At 41.5% G+C, this 20761-nt stretch overlaps 3 protein-coding genes across 4 annotated transcripts; 1 reads left to right on the forward strand and 2 right to left on the reverse strand.

Annotated features, from left to right (window-relative positions):
- Positions 1-1572: 1572 nt before the first annotated feature.
- lrit2 (leucine-rich repeat, immunoglobulin-like and transmembrane domains 2) lies at positions 1573-4507 on the reverse strand. The gene is made up of 3 exons (XM_026309536.1): positions 4398-4507; positions 3426-4216; positions 1573-2393 (listed from the first exon to the last, which is right to left on the reverse strand). Exons 1-3 carry the CDS (start codon positions 4505-4507, stop codon positions 1573-1575), a joined length of 1722 nt encoding a protein of 573 aa, XP_026165321.1.
- A 1509-nt stretch (positions 4508-6016) lies between these two features.
- On the reverse strand, positions 6017-9387 carry lrit1a (leucine-rich repeat, immunoglobulin-like and transmembrane domains 1a). The gene is made up of 4 exons (XM_026309535.1): positions 9266-9387; positions 8359-8819; positions 7369-7674; positions 6017-7071 (listed from the first exon to the last, which is right to left on the reverse strand). The coding sequence occupies exons 1-4, from the start codon at positions 9385-9387 to the stop codon at positions 6017-6019; spliced, it is 1944 nt and encodes a 647-aa protein (XP_026165320.1).
- Positions 9388-11051: 1664 nt separating this feature from the next.
- Positions 11052-16767, forward strand: rgra (retinal G protein coupled receptor a). Of its 2 annotated transcripts, none has more exons than XM_026309537.1 (8): positions 11052-11184; positions 11521-11677; positions 12942-13063; positions 13675-13828; positions 13946-14063; positions 15385-15498; positions 15815-16014; positions 16404-16767. In XM_026309537.1, the coding sequence occupies exons 1-7, from the start codon at positions 11106-11108 to the stop codon at positions 15956-15958; spliced, it is 888 nt and encodes a 295-aa protein (XP_026165322.1). In that variant the 5' UTR covers positions 11052-11105; the 3' UTR covers positions 15959-16014; positions 16404-16767. The 2 variants fall into 2 exon arrangements, with proteins under 2 accessions (XP_026165322.1, XP_026165323.1); XM_026309538.1 differs by having other exon boundaries at positions 16466-16499.
- Positions 16768-20761: the final 3994 nt, after the last annotated feature.

The raw sequence follows: 20761 nt of genomic DNA on the forward strand, positions 1-20761 counted from the left end.
TTCAATAATACACTGCTTTATGCAACAGTAGTAAGGAAATTTGATAAATCCAAATTAAGATGTTATTCTGACTGTTTTTTCTGTTGAAATAGCTGTTTACATTCATCCTTGTGTCATACACATTGGATAAGGATTATAACAAAGAGCAGCAACAATCTCCATCCACAAATCATATGAACACAACTGAACAAGCAAGAAAGCAGATGTTCCTGTGCTACAGAAAATGAGTCGCCAATCTCAGTTTAAAACCCTCTTCTTAAGTCAACAGGCGCGAGTCCCAGCAGAGAAGAACTGATCTCCCTGCATCACAGGAGACAACACATGGACATGGAGGAGGGGGCCTCTGTCATCAGATCATAACGTGACGTTAAGAGCGGATACTGTAGAGGATGCCAGTGTTTGGGTATTATGTCAAATGAACAATGCCATTGGCTGAGGCATATCCGATGTACCATCTGTCTGGGTTGGTCAGTACAGATCGTGTGTGACGCATGACTTCTGTTTGTTGTGTTCACAGAAGTGGGAGACAAGAACTGTGACGTGCATGTGACGCAGAAAGGATTAAACATATGCTAATGAAGCTTTACAGTTCACATAGATAAGTTCATCAAATTATCTATTAATGTTTTAAAAAACATTGTCCTTGTCTTTTGATGCAATTTATTCATTGTGTCATTTATATGTTTTGTCTCATTAACTTAACTTTTTTTTTGGTAATAATTTTTAGTTTGATGAAAAGGGTAACATTGGAGAGGCAAGGTTTACAGCTGTAACCAAAACGATTAAAGACCAGTAAACCTTTTATTATGTTAAAGTAACTTTTTTTAAGGTACATTTTTGGGATTATGCACAAAAATAGGTGGTGTTTGGTAAGAGGTTAATTAATGGTTCACCAGTACATGATGTTTGTTGTTGTTCAGTCATTCAGCATGTTCATATACTGTCCAAGCTGTGAGTTACTGTGACTTGAAGAAACTTTAACCATCTTGTTTAAGAGATTTTCTTTTTCCTGGTCAAGTTTTATGCTACAGTAAAAATATACCGGTTTAATTGACGATGTAAGCAAAATGGCCCAAAATGATATCCACCACATCAATACATACAGTATTGAACAAAGGTATACACCTACAACTGAACAATCTATGTAAAAAAGTCCTCTTCTTAAAGTCATGTTGATGTTGTTTTCTTTCTATTTCACAATGGCCTCAAATGAAGCAAAAGTTTAAAACAGTGGCTCATTTACAACTAAACAAGTTGTAATAACAAGACAAGTATTTGAGACAGAATCAAACTGGAGCACATTCACTACACTGGTGCAAATCCTTGAATTACACTCTTGACATTATGGTCATCATTCACATCTGTGCAACAAACTCCTCGGCCTAGAACAGAGGAAGAGATAAGATTAAAACCAAGGCAGATCATTTTCAATCTTCTAAATATTGTAGTTATATCAGTAACAAAGTCAGGGTCATACAGCAGATCTATTCTTTTCTAGTGTTTTTAACAAAAAAGGACTGCTACAGGGTGAGACATTGGTCTATTACAAGATCAGTTTCATGTTTCAGAAATTTAATATAGTTCAGCTGTGAGTCTGCTGTGGTCAGCTTTGCCCCTGTGAAGTCTGTCATCTGATCTCCTCCTCACCTTCCTGTCTTCAGTGGAATATTTATTAACCAGGCCCTCATCACTGGCTGCCTGCAGGCTGTCGAAAGTGCCTTGCCTCTCCCGCTCCATCCCTGACGAGCTGCTTTCTCTCCTCCGGTTCTTCCAAGATGCCATGATGCCCTCCAGACAGGCAAACCTGGTGTCAGTGGTGCAGGCATACATACCAATAGGCACTGCCAGCACCATGGCTAAAACTATCACCACTATATGAATCAGCTTCTCCCTCTGCTCCATCTCAGTAATGTCACTTCCTGTTACAAACACAATGCACTGGCCTGGACGTGGCGCCTGGTTCTTCAGGGTGACGCAGATTTCATATTTGGTAGCAGGCATCAAATCAGAGACAGAGTATGAATGAATCCCAGGACCAATGTAGATCATTTCTTTTTTATCAGCATCTGCACGGCCAAAGTGGATGGTGAACCAGGTTTCAGCTGGGCGATCCAAGGCCGCAAACCACTCGATGGAGATACCACGTACTGTTTGCTTGGTAATACGGATGTCGATGTAGACATTATCATCACCGGCACCGGGTGCAGCTGGGAAGCCTGGGAGAGGTGATGACTGGGAGCTGTCAGGAGAGTGAACGTCCAGGAAGACGCTAACAGAAGCGTTTCCAATGAAATTGACAGCAGTGCAGGTGTAGACACCACGATCAGCCACATGCAGAGAAGGGATCTCCAGGGAGAACTTAATGGTGTCTTCGTCGACTCTTTCCTGAGACTCTGGGAGGACAATGAAGAATATCCTGTGTTATTTTACAGGAAATGCATTTAGAAACAATAAAACTGGGAAAAAACTCATCCATGAATTTATTATCTATAACTTATCTTATTCACCTTAAAAAAAATGTTCCGCAAAATATAAAGTTGAGTGCAAATTCTATAAGAGGTGGGAAAAGAAGCCCTTGAGTTAAGCCTCTACACAATAATAATAATATTTTCTCATTTACTTGTTTGGCCAATAATAATTTGTGTAAACGTAACATAAGCAGATTGCTTGCTTTTTAAATCCAACCTTTAGCGCAGTGCAGACACACAAAAAAATAACATCTTCACAATTCAGAAGCTAACACTAGACAAATTTTGTTTTTAGTGCATTAAAATGACAAACAGTTACTATATATTAAAATAGTGTCAATCTGTCACTCAACTAATTAGCCAGCAAATGTTTATGCTCAAATAGGTTTGAGGGATTATCCCAAAGATAAGGAAAATATAACAAGTTACTATTTGCATTTTAATCTTTGTTAGTTTTTATTATTTATTATTGTGATGACTTATTTTACTTCCACTTGGTTACTTGGGTATAAATGTACTTTTCCTTGAGTTACAGCTTTTTCTCTGCCACCTCTGGTTTGTACTAACAATAATAAGATAGATGAATGTTGGTGAAGTGGTGACTGTGACAGTAGAGAGAGCGGCAGCCTGGACGCTGTCAGTCTGTGATGGACTGGTTACTTGCAGTAAAGGTTAAGTCTAATGACGCAGGGGTTTATTTAACACAGCATCCAAACACGACACTGACATTATGTAGACTGCACTACTCCATAATCTCCAACACTCTTGATCAACACTGATGGTGTTATGCGGCTTGAGAGAATCTGTGGTGATTATATCGCGGTGGGCCAATATCCAGATTTCGCCTCCCTCGTCTTAAAGAGGGCTTACCGGGGTCTGCGATTAAAGTGTGTGCTTAAGTGTCTAATTTACGACAAGATATCACTAGAGCTGGCTGTGTGGATATCACACTCTTACCATGAAATCCTCTGATTATCTTCAGACCATATGTCCACCACACCGCCGGGTCTGGCCTGGCCTTGGCGAGGCAGCGCAGTGTGAGGTTCGAGCCCTGAGGCAGGCTGATGTTGGAGGACGAGGCGCTGACCACGGGCTTCGTGCAGGCCTGTATCTGTACCTCGTGGAAGAACTTGCCCGCCCTAAAGTCCGGCCCTGAGCAGGTCAAGTAGGAGTTCATCAGTATAATCGGGGGCCTCAGAGACCTGATGAACTCCACGAAGCCCTTCAGGCGGCAGTCGCAGAGCCAGGCGTTGTCGTGCAGCGCCAGGACGACGTTCGGCTCGAAAGCAGTTGCATCCCGCTCCTCCATTCTCTGTAGTTTTTGATACAGAGGCCAGTTTTGGAAGACCTCCTTCGATATGACCGTAAGCCGATTGAAGGATAAGTCTAAGTAAGTCAGACCTGGTAAAAATTTTAACGCATGCTCCGGCAGCACGTCCAGCTGGTTGTGCTTCAGGTCCAGGATCTTCAGGGCCGGCGTGTCCTCGAACGCTGTCCATGGTACTGAGCGCAGCTTGTTCCCCTGCAGACGGAGCTCGGTTAAGTTTCCCAAACCCTCCAGACCCTTAGAGTTGATCACTGTGATATCATTGAAGTTCAACCACAGGTTCTCCAAGGCGGGTGTTTTTGAGAATGCCCCTCTGGGTATTTCAGTAAAGTGAGATTTTTCTATTCGTATTTTGGTCATATCATCTGGAAGGTTCTCTGGTGTGGCCCCAAACGCGCTCTCCTCCATACATATCAGCGACCTGTGATTAAAGGGGACAGTGGAAATAAGCATTTGCTCTGTGTGTGGCCCAGTGTCCGCTTAGGACCACACATTAGAGCTTCACATGTCAGTGTTAATGTTCACATACCCGCTGCCACAGTTAAATAGGTCACAAACACCTCTGCCCTGCTGAGAACTGAACTACATGAATCAGGTCTTACCTTCCATGGCGGTCTTCTACACAGCTGCACCCGCGTAAACATTGAGAATGAGTTGGCTTTACTTGAATGTTGAACAAAGCTATAACCAACAGGTAACAAATTATGTCCATAGTCCGTGCAAATGCCTAAAGGTTGAGGGCTACATTCGAGCTCAAGACATGTCGAGTGCGGCAGAGGAGAGAAGCCTATTAAGCTTAATCCTTGACGCACCACGTACTGAACAAGTGGCACCTAGTTCTTGAGAAAGACACGCATGATTAACACTAAACAGTGTTAGTAGATCTGAGCCACTGTACGTTGATGTCCGTAGCAATTTCAGCTTTTAATAAATAAACTATACTAATGATCTATACATCACTTATAAGCCTTTAGTAGGAATTAAGCATATATAAATATATATATATATATATATATATATATATATATATATACTTAAGCTATAACTATATGATAGATGTAGATGTATATATATATATATATACAGTCACTAATGTGTCACCAGGTACAAATCCTTGCTGAATGAAAAACCACTTTGAATACTGATAAACGGAATGAAATTAAAACAGAGATGTAATGTAAAAATACACAGTGTGGCTTACTGGACATGTATATATAAAAGTTTATTTAAATATACTGTAATAATATCATTGGAATGAATATCTACATTTAATGGGGTAATGATGCCTCTAGGTGGCACAAAACAGCTACATGAAGATTTTTCTTTATGCGTCTCATCGCTGGGAATAGAATTTTTTTTAATACTTTATTTTGCATCATTTCCAACCTATTTACATTGTGTCATAGTTCAGTCTTTTCTGTAGTTGTCTCCAGCTCCAGCTTTTCCTCCATTCATCAGTGCTGAACCATGCCTATGTGTATATCTTCTCTGAGAATATCTGATATATACAGAGGCACAGACTTAACTGTATATGTAAGTGTACATCATCCAGTAAAGTATTTACAAATCATACACATACATATATGTTATATACACAGTGGAGTATTTGCCATTGAGTTCCCTTTAAGTCAGATCAGGTTGAAGAGGTTTGCTCACTGGGCTATGCAAATGAGATGAAAAATAATTTATAATGTCTGGTGGTCCTTCAGCTTTTGACACATTTTTTCTTACAGGCTTAGTGATAAAAACATTCTTTTAGAAATACTGCAAACATCTTAACATTAATTCATGGATCTGTGTCTGACAATCCAGAAATGTGAAATATTCTTAAAATGGCTGGAAAAAACAAGTTATTTAAAATGTCAAATATTCTCTAAACTGATATTTCCATTATAGTGCAGCGTGCAAAAGTCCGTTGATAGAAATTGGCTTTCTGTGGTGGTGGAGTTGGTGGCGTGATCCAGCGAGGAGGGACAGGTGGGGGGGAATCCCATGGTGTGGGTGTATGGGAGCGGGTTGGAGGGGGACTGACATCAGGATGTTGGTGAGGGTGAGGGTGAGAGTGCGAGTAGCGATGGGGATGTGGCTGTGGATGGAGATGGAGATGGAGACGAGGGTGGTGATGGGGATGTGATTGAGTATTGGGGTTGGGACTGGGACGTGGATACGGGTGAGAGCGAGGAAGATGGTGCGGAGCAGGAGCCGGAGCTGGAGCATGACGTCAGCAGAAGTACTCATTGGGCTGTCCCTCTATCTTAGCTGTGGCCTCAGAGTCCAGGCTGGAGCGGGCTGACAGCAGCCTGTTGGACTCCTCTGGGTTCAGTCTGTTCAAATACTCGCCCTCGAGCCCTTTGGCCTTCGTGCCAGGTGAGAGTGTTTCAAAGGTCACATATGAGTCTTGGATGTCCTTTGATTTCTTTCCCCAGTACTTTTGAATGCGTCTCTTCAGTGCCCCACAGCACACAATGACCGTGAGGGGGACCGCAATGATACAGGCCACTGTGATCACAATCACATTAATGAGCTTCTGGGTGCCAGTGGCACTCGCGGCTTCATCAGTGGAAAATATGACACACTGCTCCTTCTTGGGGATTAGCCCCTTCACACACACGCAGGCAATGTACTTGGTCCTGGGCACCAGCCCTTCGATGGTTACTCGGTTCTGCCCTGCCCCAACATTGATCTTCCTCATGTCCCTCTCTCCAAACACAGCATACAGCACACTGAAAGCTGTTGTGTTCTTGGCTTTAGGGGCTCTCCAGTTCAGAGAAATTGTATTGTCTGTGTCCCCCACTACTTTCACTGAACGGACCACCCTGTCTGGGTCCTGCTGCAGTGATGAGGTGTTGGCTGCTAAGTTGCTCAAATTTGTCTTCTCCAAATCCAGCAGCACATCAGGGTTGGAGGAGGTGGCCAGACCTGGGCTGGCTCTGTCAGCCAGACTGTAACTCTCCAGTCCAGGATCAGGACCGAGACCAGGAGCCAGGGCAGGGAAAGATGAAGGAGTGGAGGTTGGAACCACATATCTGGCCACCAGTTTTTCCTGATAGGCAGCCTTGCCCATCTGGTTGGTTTTTTTGACTTTGGCTTTCTTGTCACTGCTGGTTTGGTTCCCATCTGGTTTGGGTGAGTTTGAGACAATGAGAGAAATAACAGCCTCAGCGTTCCCTGCATAGTTAGTGGCCTTGCAGATGTACTTCCCTGAATCACGATAGGACACAGCTGGGACACTGAGGATAGACCAGGTGATCCCATCCTTTGAGGTTTCCTGCTGGACTGTGGCATCAGAAGGAGAGTATGGTTGTTATACAATGATCATAAAAGAGAAACATGTGAGAAAGAAAATTCAAATAGGACAAAACAAAATTCCCCTTCTTGTAAAAGAGCCCAAGCCAAGGAATATACAGTGTTGTCTTGAACATCATCAGTGTCATATAACTCAAGGTTGTAACTCCTATAACTTTTCCATCTCCACTAGTAGCTCTCTGTTTAATTAACAGCAGCAGACAAAAGCATCTTATCTCAAGCACAACACAGTGAAAAACCTTGAGCTCCAAAGAGCTGCTGACTCACCTGTTCCATTGAGAGCTCGTCCATCTGCCCTGCGCCATGTCAGGTCTGGGATAGGGACTCCAATGGTCCCACAGCGGAGCAGCACATTGTTTCCGACAGCACTGCGGACCCTGGCCACAGCGGTGTGGATACGCGGGAGCTGACAGCGCCGCAGCTCTGCGTCACTGAACAAGACCCCTGATACACTCTCTGGAGCTGAACAGCGGAGCCTTGTGTCAATGAACGCCACCGAAAGAGTTGGAGACTTCTGGAACTGGACCAGGTCGTAGAGTCGACAGTCACACACCCAGGGGTTGTCATGGAGACCTGAGAGTGAGGGTAAAAGTGAGGCTACAGCTGTGTGCAAAGTTTTAGACCAGCCTGCAGATGGCCGGTATGGATGCTAGGTTGTTAATCCTGTAAGAGGATTTACATTTAATCCATAAACTACATTATGACCATGACTACAGCATGCCATGATGATGATGATGGTGGTTGTGTTGGTGGCAGTGGTCTAGTGATCAAGGTCAGGTTTTGCTGTCATTTGTACCTCCTGTCCTTGACCACAGCATCAGCCTTTAGAGCTGAATCGGAAACAGATGTCCACTGAGGACGGATTAAACCCAGAAGATGAGCAAGTGTGAATTGAACTTTACAACTAGTTGTGTTAAGTCTCAAGGCAATTTCCAATCTGGATTCTTTCACACTTAAGTTAGAGCTCTGTCTTCTGCTTTAATTCTGTACTGTAAAATTAGAAATTGCCATTTGAACAGGAGTCACATATTCAGTTAAAAATGCAAGTAATCTGAAAAATGAAATAACTTCATCTATCGTCAATCATGTGTTTCTTAGTATCTGTTTTGTCCAGCTGCTTTGCTAAAATTATTAACTGCCACACCTTCCTATATGCACACTTCCCATTAACAGGGCGCTCTATGAATTTTAATTTTAGGTAGGAATAAACCAGGACCTATAGGTTTGGGCGATGTCAGGATACACACTGTCCCTTACCAAGTATCATTTTTGAACTCTCTGGCCCTTGCGCAGGTTTTGCGGCCAGCCAAGTGGACAGCACCTCTGCCGGCAGGGTCAGCAGACTGTTGCTGGATAGATCCAGATAGGTGAGGTTCTTAATGTAAATGGTGGCCTCCGCTGGCAGCGAGGTGAGCTGGTTGTTGTGCAAATCGAGAAGTCTGAGGCTGGGCATATCCATGAGACATTCCCAGGGAAAGGCGGTGAGAGCATTCCCGTCTAGACGAAGCTCTTCCAGGTTGTAAAGCCCCCGGAAACTGTCCGGGTTCAAGGCGGACAGCGTGTTGAAAGACATCCACAGGAATTCCAGGTTGGAGAGGTAGTTCAAGGCTTCGCTTGGTATTCGCTGGATGGCCGTCTTCTCAATCCGCAGCTTGGACGTGTCAACAGGGAACCCGACAGGCACAAGCGATATCTCGGGATCATTGCAAATCACGCTCCTGCAAGGGGCGACCCATAAGTGAATTTGTTTTCCCCTACAAATACACTTCACCAATTACGCACGTAAACAAATTTTTACACCGTAACAAATCAAACATTTTAAATGCATCATTAATGTCATAAATGCGATTAACACAAAGCAGCAAAAATCCTGTGACTAATAATTCTGTAAAAAGTACTCAATTCCCAATCCATCCAGACACATAAAACGCATAGATGGGGAGGTTAAAAGTCCCTTTGAGGGATAATCCTGCTTTAAATAAAATTGGACCGAAATGCACTATCTGAATTATCTGTCGTACACGTGTTCACCTCCATGCAAACATCTGTCCTCATAGCAGGACGAGGCATGTCCGTTAAAAAAGATGCGTTTGTGCGCACAAACCAGAGCACAGTAAAGTGTGGTTTTGACATGAGATCACTAGCATCTGAACATCTTCCTTACCTGGCCTTTGATCCATCACTCAGGTTGTGGTAAAAACAGCTGCACTGCGACGGGCAGGAGCTCACTAGGGAGACAAGTTCACCTGTGGCCACGTAGAGCCCCAGGAGCAGAACGAGGAACATTTTGGCGCACCTTTACGCATACGCAGCTTGACTACATGCGCCCAGTTTGCGCCCACTAAACTCAGACAGATTTGTTTTTTTCTCTCATTTACGGGAATATCATCCGCATGGCTTTGTCCCACCGCTTCGCTGCCCCATAGTGATCAGACTGCTATGAGTCCCGAGATAAAAAGGATAGACAAGGATTAGCGAAAGGACTGGCGCTCTATTCATTTGGATGCGTATTGCATCCCGGAATCCGATAGGCTGCGCAGAGACGTGCCTATTTATTATCACAGAAAAAAAAACACTTCCGAAATGGTCATAATCTACTGTGATGTTTGGATTTTTTCTTTCCCTCAAATGTAGTTTGTTCATTTGAGCCCTGCCGTGACTGATAATCTGTAAAAGGACAGCACTGTGCTTTACCACAAGGTGGCTCTTACCTTGGAGCAAATGTTAACGTCTGACTGTCATACTTTTCTTTATTCGCACTATTTTTAATACTGTTACCATAAAAACTGAAAAAAACTTTTTAAAAAACTGTTTGAAAACAAACATAGTGATTTGATTAAAAACAAAAAGTGATATCACACATAATCTATATACATTTTCATGCAAAACAGAAGAAAAGATATTTGCTCTGCTGGTGAGACCTGAAACACTGATGAGAAATTAAATGAATAAATGAAATCATTTACGCAGAAAATAGAAATCCTTTTGTGATTAGTAATCACCAGACAACATAGCTACACTTTCCCTTTGTTGATTCTGTTTGAATGAAGAGACCCACAGTGGCCTTTGGCTTTCACCTCAGTGACACACTCAGACAGAATGCCCCACTACTTGGGGAAAACACCACCATGTGTAAAGCTTTTGTTTTTCTCATCACACTGGGAGTTCAGAGTTAGACTTTGCTGATACTGTACCATGTGTTGACTCTGGCCTGAAGAGATACTGAAACACAGGCTTTAGTGTGTTTGAACAACTTGGCAGCAAGAACCCAGTTTACATCTGACCCACATTTGACCACAGAACCTGGTCAGACGTTTTAGTCAACAACAAAAAGTCAAATAATATTATAATATTACAAGTAGAACATCTGATTTGGATACACTGTGCATTGTCTCCTTTCTTTATGTGAGTGTATTGATCAATGTATGGGCGGGGTTACTGTAATACACAAAAATACAAACTACATAAGCTACAATGCACTGATATGCACATTGGAGACTATAAATCTGCAAATAATGAATCAATATTCTTATCTTTGGCTGCAGATAAGAGGATACACCACATCTGTACACTTAGGTAGCCTCAACATGTGCTTAGGTAGAATAAATAATGGGATTATTCTGTTATCATTTGGAATCGATTCATGCCCGGAGTTTTGGGGGTGGATGTGCATGTGCGTGTGTGTGCGTGTGTGTGCGTGAGTGTGTGTGTGTTTCCTCCTTTGAAAGTGACACAAAGGCCTGTTGTGTAACTAATTGATGGCTTTACTATTGCACTGGGCAAATGCGCATTAAGGGTTGCGGTTTGTGTGGTTATGTTCATTAAGACATTCCTAAATGGATTGGGGCGACAGGGGGGGGGGGCTTTGCATAATAAAGTGCCTGCTTTTCATGTGAAATGCTCCTTTAAAAGCGGGCTCCCTTCGGTCACATCGTAAACGAGCGGGTAGAGAGGAGTGCAAAGTCCGTGGCAGCTGCACTTTGTTGTGTGAAGTCGGATTCAGAATGGTCTCGTCTCACCCTTTACCTGAGGGCTTCACCGAGCTTGATGTGTTTTCCCTGGGATCCTGTCTGCTGGTGGAGGGTGAGTGTTTTTGTCCTGGAATTGAGCCAAGGCTCGAGCCCGTTGTGTTGCGTGTATCGTTAACCTGTGACAGGACCTGACGCCTCCCGGTCACTGGCACCGAAACGTTGTTGAAGCTCGAATCCGCAGTTTTCTCTTTAAATTCGCAAATGAACCTTCTCTTCCATCCTGTCATCATAAAAAATGTCAGTGATGTTTGAAAAGAGCGTGTTTACTCTCATCTTGAAATGTCACAGCGCTGCGTATGCAACAAGCGTCCCTGTGCGCACTGCGTTATATTCGTCGCCCTATACGGCCTTCATTTATGATTTTAACTGTATATTCTTTCCGCCAAAGGTCTGCTGGGCTTCTTTCTAAACGGCGTGACAGTCGTTGCTTTCCTGAAAGTCAGAGAGCTGAGAACCCCCAGCAATTTCCTTGTGTTCAGCTTAGCGATGGCTGACATGGGCATCTCCATGAACGCCACCGTCGCTGCTTTCTCCAGCTTTCTGAGGTGAGTGATATAATAACTATCAAAATCTGGCCATCGTTGGCAAAATGAAACGTAATGAGCAAATAATACAGTTGACAATACTGGCTGCCTGAAATCAAGATGGATGGTGTAGCCTGATGGAGCTGTAGGATAATAGATACAGGGGGAACAGTCAAGGTGTGGAGTGGAGGAGCTCACTGCCTGTCATGATGTGCAGAAGCAGAGGATTTTCAAGCTGCAATCAGGGAATGAGAGCTGCTGCTCTCAGTGGTCATGACTGGAGGGATTATATATATATTGTTACTGGTGCTGGTTTTAGACAGTTTTGCAAAATTTATTTTAAAAAAAAATGAAAGTTTTGTAGTTTAGAGAGGCATGCACTTGTGAAAATAAAGCCCCACAACTCAGTAATTATGGAATAGAATAAGTTTGGAACCACCAGGAATTTTCCTAGAGTTTGGTCATCCAGCAAAACTGGCAAGAACCATCCTGGTCAGGGAGGGGGCCAACAACGAACAACCCCTCTGAGATTCAGAAGTCTTTTTCAGAAATGACAGAACCTGCCAAAGGACAACCATCCCAGCAGCTCTCCATCAGTCAGATCTTTATAGTGGAGCAGTTAGACTGAAGCCACTTTGGGTAAAAGACATGTCAACTTCTTGGCCCCTGAGAGCATGAGTGAAAAGATTTTTTGATTTTTGATGGTATCACTGATATCACCAGCGAAGCATCCAGTTTCTCAGCAGCAGCGACATGAGACAGAGAAGGTTGAACCTTCTGAGGAAAGACAATATTTGCTGCAGATGGTGCTGAAGTGTCTTCAGGACAAATCAGAGCCAAAGCCCAGACTTAATCACCATAGAAGAACATCTGTTGTGAGACCTGAAGATGGCAGTTCACTAACATTTACCATCCAATGGGATGGATCCTGAGAGGCTCTTCCAGGAAGAATGGCACAAACTGATCAAATCCAGATGTGCAAAGCTTGTAGAGGCTTGCCCTAGAAGATTCAGAGCTGTAAAACCTGTGCGAATAAAGGGCCAAAATAAGGGATTTGTTTTTGTTCTTTAATTAACCTGCAAGTAATTTATTGTAAACTAATGGGCAAATTAGCTTTTTGCAATTTAAGTGTGCAAAAAACTGAAGGAGTCTGAATATATTCTGTTGTTTCTTATATCAGTTTTAATGTTTAATCCAGAACCTATTCTGGTGCTTCCTGTAAGTAAGATCAGTTTCTTTGTTGATGGTTACACAAGCTCATCTCTTACACACCCCCTGTCTCCAGGTATTGGCCCTACGGTTCTGAAGGATGCCAAACTCACGGTTTTCATGGCTTTTTGACAGCTCTCGCCAGCATCCACTTCATAGCTGCCATTGCCTGGGACAGATACCACCAATACTGCACTAGTAAGTTAACAGCTGCTTCTGTTCCCTCCCATTAGGTAATACATAAATACATAAAATGAAGTCTACTTTCCCTTCCCGAAGAAACACCGAGTCCTGCCTCCGTATGACATCCACGCACACACTGAGCAGGTCTCCAGCTGACCTTAAACCTCAGGACTTTCTAAAGAAGGCAACTGGTCAACAAGTGATCTGATGCCTAAACTTTCCACAGATCACTCTGATCACCACAGCAGACCATACTATTAAAATAACACACAGAACAGTTCGTAAGAAGATAATGGTATTAAAACTGCTGCCTCTGCGACACGAATAGAAACTATTTTCTTTTTATGGCATTTCAGCATCCGCCTGCTATTTTTAGCCACCATTAATATTACAATACAAGAGCAGAAGGAATTAACTCATCACACTCCACATTTATAGCAGTTATTAGACAGATAATTACTCTGGAATTAATGCATTAAAATGAACTGCTCCAGCAACATGAGTAGCACTTGAGTGTGAATTTTAACAGATTGAGAAGAACGTGTGTATGACGTGTGCTGCAGTAAGGCTAGTTAAGCAACTGGAGGTGTTAATGATGGTGAACGTTTAGGCCCTGTTTTCGTCAGGAACAAAGCTGCAGTGGAGCAGTACCATCCCTCTGGCTGTATTTATCTGGCTATTCGCTGCTTTCTGGGCCGCCATGCCCCTCATTGGCTGGGGAGAGTATGACTACGAGCCACTCAGGACCTGCTGCACTCTGGACTACAGCAAGGGAGACAGGTACTGTAAGCACACCTAAGCTCTTCACAGCACTATTAAGATGCCCTTGCATTCTCTGTATATTTACAATATTCATTTTAGGATTTTTCAGCCTTTTGTGCATTTTTGTCTCCACAGAAACTACGTGTCCTACTTGATCCCCATGGCCATCTTTAACCTGGGGATCCAAATGCTGGTTGTCATGTCCTCTTATCAGTCGATTGCATACAAATTCAAGAAAACTGGAAACCCCAGGGTAAGAAAAAAATACCCACCATCTCCAAGTCCCTTCAGCAGAAATTCAATATAATCCACACTGATGTAGATGTAAATGTTGGTATTTCAGACTGAAGCTGACGTAGCATTTTAAAGCTTCCATATAAACACAAAGACTGGTTCACAGTTGATCTGTGCAGAGAAATTTAGAAAATACTCATACATTTAGAAAACTGTCTGTTCTAACAAACAAAACAAAGCAATCCTTACAAATATACACACCACACTAACTCATATGATCTGAGGGTAAACATGTCCACTGATATGTTTACCTTCTTCCTTGCATAAGCACAGTTTCCTCAAATGCTCCTTACTCAGAGCAACAAAACCAACTATGAATGGGGGCATGCAGGCTGTGACATATACAGGTCATTGCTCATGTGTGCTTCAGTGTAGAATGTGGACAGCGGCCGGTGTGCATTGAAAAGAACAGTTTATCTGTGAATAGCATGTTGCATAAGCCCATTACTTACAGTCATCTGAGTTGGCTGGAGACATTTTCAATTCAAGCACGAAAGCTGCAGAGTACCGACACCAACCTCCCCACCAAAACAATGCAATTATGTAACGGTTAAATGCCTTACAGTCACATACACACACAGCCTAATATGTTGAGCTCATAATACTTATGCCATAAATATCAGAGGGATAAAATTGTACAGGCGTGTCCTGTGTCCTGCTGGCCAAGGAGCCGTGAGAAATTGTGCTTGATTGTTTCTTATCTTCCTACGGACCAGCCAGGACAAACACGCTGTTCAGCCAAACTTTGCCCAAACCCTCAGAACCTTTTCTTTTTATATTTTAAATTCTAGCGGAAATCTTGGTTTCCAAAGATACCAAATATATCAGGCTGGCTGATGCAAAAGATAAAGTCAAAGATGAAAATTTATTCACTGTGTAATGTTAAACATAAAGCTGCCTAAGTGGGAGGACACGACAGAAACTGGATATAAAGGGTGTAAATTCAATGTTTAGTATGTGTGAGGTCTGATACATGTCTACCTTTACCCCTGGATTACAACAACATACCCCTTTACAAACTAGCTGTTTCTGTTTTCTAGCTGAGCGTGGATGATCTTAACACAGACACTACTGTTCGCTCAGACATTATCCCAGGCATGTGACCCAAAGTTTAAATAAAACTCATGACACAAGGCATTTTTTGTCCCCTTCACTCCTTATGGTTGACCGGCGACCAATGATTCATGTGCTCAGCCTCTATACCTTTCACTGTGCACATTGCATTCCTTTCCATATTTGTCCTCCCTGCTCTCCCTCCCTTTATCTTTTACCCTCTGTAGTTCAACCCCAACACTCCTCTTAAGACGATGCTGTTCTGCTGGGGCCCCTATGGCATCCTGGCTTTCTATGCTGCTGTGCGAGACGCCACCCTGGTCTCCCCCAAGCTCAGGATGGTAAGGATGCCGAATGCATTCTTGCACGCGAAAACCCCCTTAAACATTTATTTAAATACAGCCCATATCTACTGCAAGTTAAAATGTCATATAAATGTACATGGGGATCTGTATGTTTTTTTGATATAGCATGTAAAACATATCGTAAAATTTTTCATCTTCATCAAGTCATAAGTTTTTTCTTGCAGTATCAAAAAATAACATACAGATCCCCATGTACATTTATATGACAAAATCAGATGTTATTACAATAAGTTGAACTATACTGATCTATAATGCTCCTCAAAGTCTCTGTTGTTCTTGCACCTCTCTGCAGATTGCTCCTATCCTGGCAAAGACCTCTCCCACCTTCAACGTTTTCCTGTATGCTTTGGGAAATGAGAACTACAGGGGAGGCATCTGGCAGTTTCTCACTGGGGAAAAAATTTGTGTGCCTGAAACTGAGAACAAGTCCAAATAAACTAAGCATACAATAACTACACAGATTTGCTGTCCTGTCCCAGTGGTTTCACACAGGTACCTACATGTCTTTGTGTACCTGCATGTCAGTGGTAGTCTCTTTGTATATGTCTGTCCTGGTCTTACACTCCTTTTTTCTTTCCTCAAGTTGCATTTTGTAAAGGATTTTGTAAACAAAAAATTAACTGGCATTTTGCACAAAAAAAAAAAATCTATTGTGAACCTGTAACTTTTATGCTGCTAAAAGTGAACTTGAAAATGTCCCTTGGTAGGGACAAGTAATACAACAGTGGTTCACTGTACCACTGAGTTAAAATGTTTGGATTTATTGTGACCCCTTCCTCAAAAAAACAAAATAATTTTTTGCCTTATTCCCTCTCTCTGTCTCCCTTGTGTCAATGTTGTCCTTGTATCACTCTCCTCCTCTGTTTGGTGCTTTTCTCCAGATTTGTGAATGGTGTGATTGAGTTTGCCTTGTTTGTGTTTGTGTAATCTGTCTTCACTCCAGGGCTTCAAGGTCGAGAGGTTCTCGTGTGGCTCAGGGTCCTGTCTGATGGCTGCACATGGAAGTTGCTTGACATGCTCCTAGATCATATTTGTCATAAACGTTTAAAATCTATAAAGTTATCATCCTGATTGTCCAGCCATTAACATTTGATATGTGCTCTTTTCTGTATACACAACATCTGTTACATGTTCGGATGAGGTATTCTGTTTTTTTCCACATCAGTTATTTTTGGGGGCAGATTGTCCTTATTAATTTCAAGGGCCTAAAGACAGAGGGTGTCATATTCTGTAGATGTTAAGTCTCTTGAGGCGTTTTTTTTTTTTATATAATAAAATTCACTTAATGTAAACTGATATCATCCATATTGTGCCAATATTAGTTCCAGTGTTCATTTAAATAGTGTTACAAAAAGTTTCAAACCAAATCATGCAAAGTATAGCAAATATTGACATTTAGTCTATTATAGGACTCAAGCTATTTACCTCAAACATACATGTGATGTGAGCTTTATTTTTTATTTTTTTGCAATATACTCTAAGTAACAAGCCCACTTGCTAACACCTCTGTTATCAAGAAGCAGCCTTATGAGCTCTGTCAGTCATCCTGTAGTAGCTTAAAGTCCCTGCACAAATCCATCAAACAAAAGGACAATTCATCAACACACAGTCCTTATGACAAGTTAGAGATTAGACACTGCCTGTACATTAACTGGACAAGACCCTCACCTCAATATAAATAAATATGAAACAATGTCTTTGTGACATTTAAATATAAGAGTGCAAATGAATTATTGGTAAAGATGAGGTATTAGATTATAGAAGCGTGTAATAATTTGTTAAATTAAACAAAATTATGAACTTAATACCTTGAGATAAACCTTTTTACCAGCTGCAACATTAAACTGATGCACATTTAATGATTTGAATCCTTTATATTAATATTAAATGCCTGTATAGTGAGTACTTTTACGTTTGGCAATATAAGTATGTATAGTTTGACATTAGTACTCACATTATATAGCATCAAAATTTGTCAAATTTGCATTCGACTGTTGCTGGCAATGGAATATTTCTACATTGTTACGGCTACTTAGGCTTAAGAGTAGTGAGTACTGGATGTGTGTGTTGCTGTGGTGAATGAGACATTCAACCAGCGTGATGAACACCCAGATGTTGCAACATCGAAGTCCCCAGTTGGTGTTTCTAAGCAGATTAATCGACAACAGCCTGTCAGTGGAGCGGATGGTTGCATAAGTGTGTGGTAATGACACATGTCTAGTGGGCAAACCCAGCCCCTGTGCCATCAGCATTATTCTCATTTACTCCAGGTCATTCTATCATCTGCATTAACAACACTATGAATTAGCTGTTTCAGATGTCACATAATCTACTTGCATGAGACACGAACAGACTGGGTTTTTATAATCAATGTAAAACTTCCACCAGAACCTACATCATGTGAATATGTGGGTCCCCTGACACTCATGGACCTGTGGAGCAGTCAAAAAATTATTTGCAAAATAAACTTAATATCAGAGTAAAATAGTAGTAAGCTCAACCTGCTCTATTTATGTAAACTTTCTTTTAACAAGCTGTCTTTGCATCTGTGAAATTTATCATGTGTGAAATAAAAATCTCCCTGGGGCCAAAGTAGCAGAACATCATGGACTGCAGGTCAAATACTGTGTACAGTAAGTTTATGACATTAACATTATAACATTAACCAAACACATTATCATGCCAGTGGTTTTCAGTATCAGTGGTTCATTGTTCTCCTTTTTGGGGATACCATACAAAAGATGTTACCTGCAAACCTGCTGCAATATGTTGTAATTTGACTCCATAGGTTTGGCAGGAAACACCAGTTTGCCTTTTTTTTTTTTCAGCAGATCAAAAACTGTTACAATCAAATACAGTCAGGTATTTAGAACTCACTGAGGATTATGGCTAGTTAACCAATGAAGTTTTCATATGGGCTTTTTGAGAGGATTACGCAGCAACATGATCAGGAGTGAGAAAGAGGAATGTGAGCACTGTTTTAAAAAGAAAGGAGAGAGATGATATATGAAATCATAAATCTCCTGAGAAATATGGGGGAAAAAAATAATATACAAGTGCCTGATGTGGATTGTTGTAACACAGTCAAGTCTAATCGTCAACAAGCTACAGATCATGTGATTTTTGCACAGATGCTCACTGCACTTGCTCCCTGGAGAAGATACATCTGAAATTTTAAATTAGGAGAATTAACTGAATCTAAATCACATGCAATTAAATTGGACTAATCTAATGTTATGCTTTATTACCAAACTGCTGAACAGCTGCTAGACCCAGGGCTGGTTATACAAAATGAATGTAAGGATATTTGTCAGGATCAGGGGATAGAACACTAACAGCTGTAACAGAAAATACTGACTAATGAATATGTGTGCACACGTGAAGATCAATATACTTTGGGAAGAAAGCTAATAGTAATAGTTTACTATGCTCATTTGCATATTATCACTACATACAAAATACAGCTAATTCTAATGGGGAATTTTGTTTGCATCTTTCTGGTTCTAAAATAACTTTTCCTCTGGTAAGTCATTTAATTGTCTCTCTATTTTTGTTACTTAGAAACGTTGAAACAATTCAGACAGATGGCAGAAACGTTCAGTGTTTATGCTACATTATAAAACACATTACAAACACCACAGCCATCACCAGGCCTTATTCTAAGTCTTTGTTTTGTACAGAAACCTTCAGCTGTTCAGTTCAGCCTAAGGTGATTTTGCCAAATCAGTGATGCTTCCTTCACTACCGTCTTTGATAGAATCTGTGATTCTTAAGCCTCACACTCAAGCTCAGGCTGCGCCTGGTGCACAAATAAGATGGACTGTCACTTTGCTGCCTCTGGTTGATCACACTTTCATTTACTCTCAGTGACCTTCACTGTCAGATGTGATGCAGATTACATAACCCCAACCCTGTAGAAGTGCACGAGGACATGCACGCACACACACACACACACACACACACACACACACACACACACACACACACACACACACACACACACACACACACACACACACACACACACAATATATGGCAATGCTGAACACACCTGCTCTTCCAAATAATTAATTCAACTTGAGACCATTTGTACACTGTATGATTATACATGAAACAAACAGACCTATGGCAATAAGTCTAAAGATACCAATCAAATACACAACTACCATATTACAAATGAGAATAAAAACATATTTGTTACATTATTTTTACAGGATTAGTATTTCAGTGTAATCTGGATTAAAGTGGGGCTGTGCGTCACTGCTCTTTAGAAATCACCGTTTTAATTCATTAAACCACTCACTTTGACCAGTAAAGGGTGAACAATGTTGTGACCACTTCACACTATTCACACTCTCACCTATGCACACACACATAAAAACAGAACCCAACACATACAGCAGAACTTGTGGTGAGATGATCAGTAGTATGCAGGAATATTATGCACGCATGCTACTCTGGATTTCACACATGGAGCTGACGCTGTTTGTACATTCAGCTCTAAGGATTATGGTATCAGTAATCAGGTATTCATCTTTCTGTAAAAGCATTTAAAGGATTTAGTTCTTTACTGCTTTCTTTCTTTTTCTTCCTTCCTCTCTTCAGTGGGCCTGAAGGCATGAAAGTCTCTAAAAGTGGAGATAAAACAAAACTTAGAGTGTTGTTATTTTGCAGTGCTTTGGTACCGCTGCATTTATTTGAGGAAAGGATTTCAGCACGTCTCCTACTGCTCTGGACAACAGCTGGAATGCAAATCATCTGAACTATCTGATGACAGGAATTTGCCTTTAAAAGCTGCAACTTGATGCTGTTGTTTTCTGAATGTTCTGTCAAGCAAAATGCTTTTAATCAATTCATTTACAGATGTGTGTTAAAAATAACTTAATACCGTAAACATTTAGATCACCAAGTGTTATTGCAGATGTGTGGCAATGTAGCTACAGTAGCTCTGGATTTTGTATCACTGTTAGAAATTAATACTTTGGCAACTGCAAGATTATATGGTGATCTTGAATTTTCTGAGCAAGTTTAAAAACAGAGCAGAATCACAGGGAAAACAACAAAAAGTGTAGAGCCCAGTGCTGACTCCACCTTTGACAACAGTCAATGAACAAAAACCAGATGTTTTTCTCTAGATGAAAGGTGAAGGGCAACACAACTAAAAGTGAAAATGTGTTTATACACGTTGTGTATGTTTGGTTCTTCTGTTTTACTGTATATGTGCGTGAGTGAAAGATAG

The sequence above is a fragment of the Mastacembelus armatus genome, chromosome 15, assembly GCF_900324485.2.
Source record: "Mastacembelus armatus chromosome 15, fMasArm1.2, whole genome shotgun sequence".
In the NCBI taxonomy this organism is placed as follows: Eukaryota; Metazoa; Chordata; class Actinopteri; order Synbranchiformes; family Mastacembelidae; genus Mastacembelus; species Mastacembelus armatus.

What these genes read in the sequence shown, in the direction of transcription:
- lrit2 (XM_026309536.1), bottom strand. Translation starts at nt 4,507, where the DNA reads ATGGACATAATTTGTTACCTGTTGGTTATAGCTTTGTTCAACATTCAA. An exon ending in GTAGAAGACCGCCATGGAAG is followed by an intron (nt 4,217 to 4,397) that starts GTAAGACCTGAT and finishes CTTTAATCACAG; the next exon opens with GTCGCTGATATGTATGGAGG. An exon ending in GATAATCAGAGGATTTCATG is followed by an intron (nt 2,394 to 3,425) that starts GTAAGAGTGTGA and finishes TTGTCCTCCCAG; the next exon opens with AGTCTCAGGAAAGAGTCGAC.
- lrit1a (XM_026309535.1), bottom strand. Translation starts at nt 9,387, where the DNA reads ATGTTCCTCGTTCTGCTCCTGGGGCTCTACGTGGCCACAGGTGAACTT. An exon ending in AGTGATGGATCAAAGGCCAG is followed by an intron (nt 8,820 to 9,265) that starts GTAAGGAAGATG and finishes CGCCCCTTGCAG; the next exon opens with GAGCGTGATTTGCAATGATC. An exon ending in GAGTTCAAAAATGATACTTG is followed by an intron (nt 7,675 to 8,358) that starts GTAAGGGACAGT and finishes CCTCACTCTCAG; the next exon opens with GTCTCCATGACAACCCCTGG.
- rgra (XM_026309537.1), top strand. Translation starts at nt 11,106, where the DNA reads ATGGTCTCGTCTCACCCTTTACCTGAGGGCTTCACCGAGCTTGATGTG. An exon ending in AGAAAACTGGAAACCCCAGG is followed by an intron (nt 14,064 to 15,384) that starts GTAAGAAAAAAA and finishes TACCCTCTGTAG; the next exon opens with TTCAACCCCAACACTCCTCT. An exon ending in TCTCCCCCAAGCTCAGGATG is followed by an intron (nt 15,499 to 15,814) that starts GTAAGGATGCCG and finishes ACCTCTCTGCAG; the next exon opens with ATTGCTCCTATCCTGGCAAA.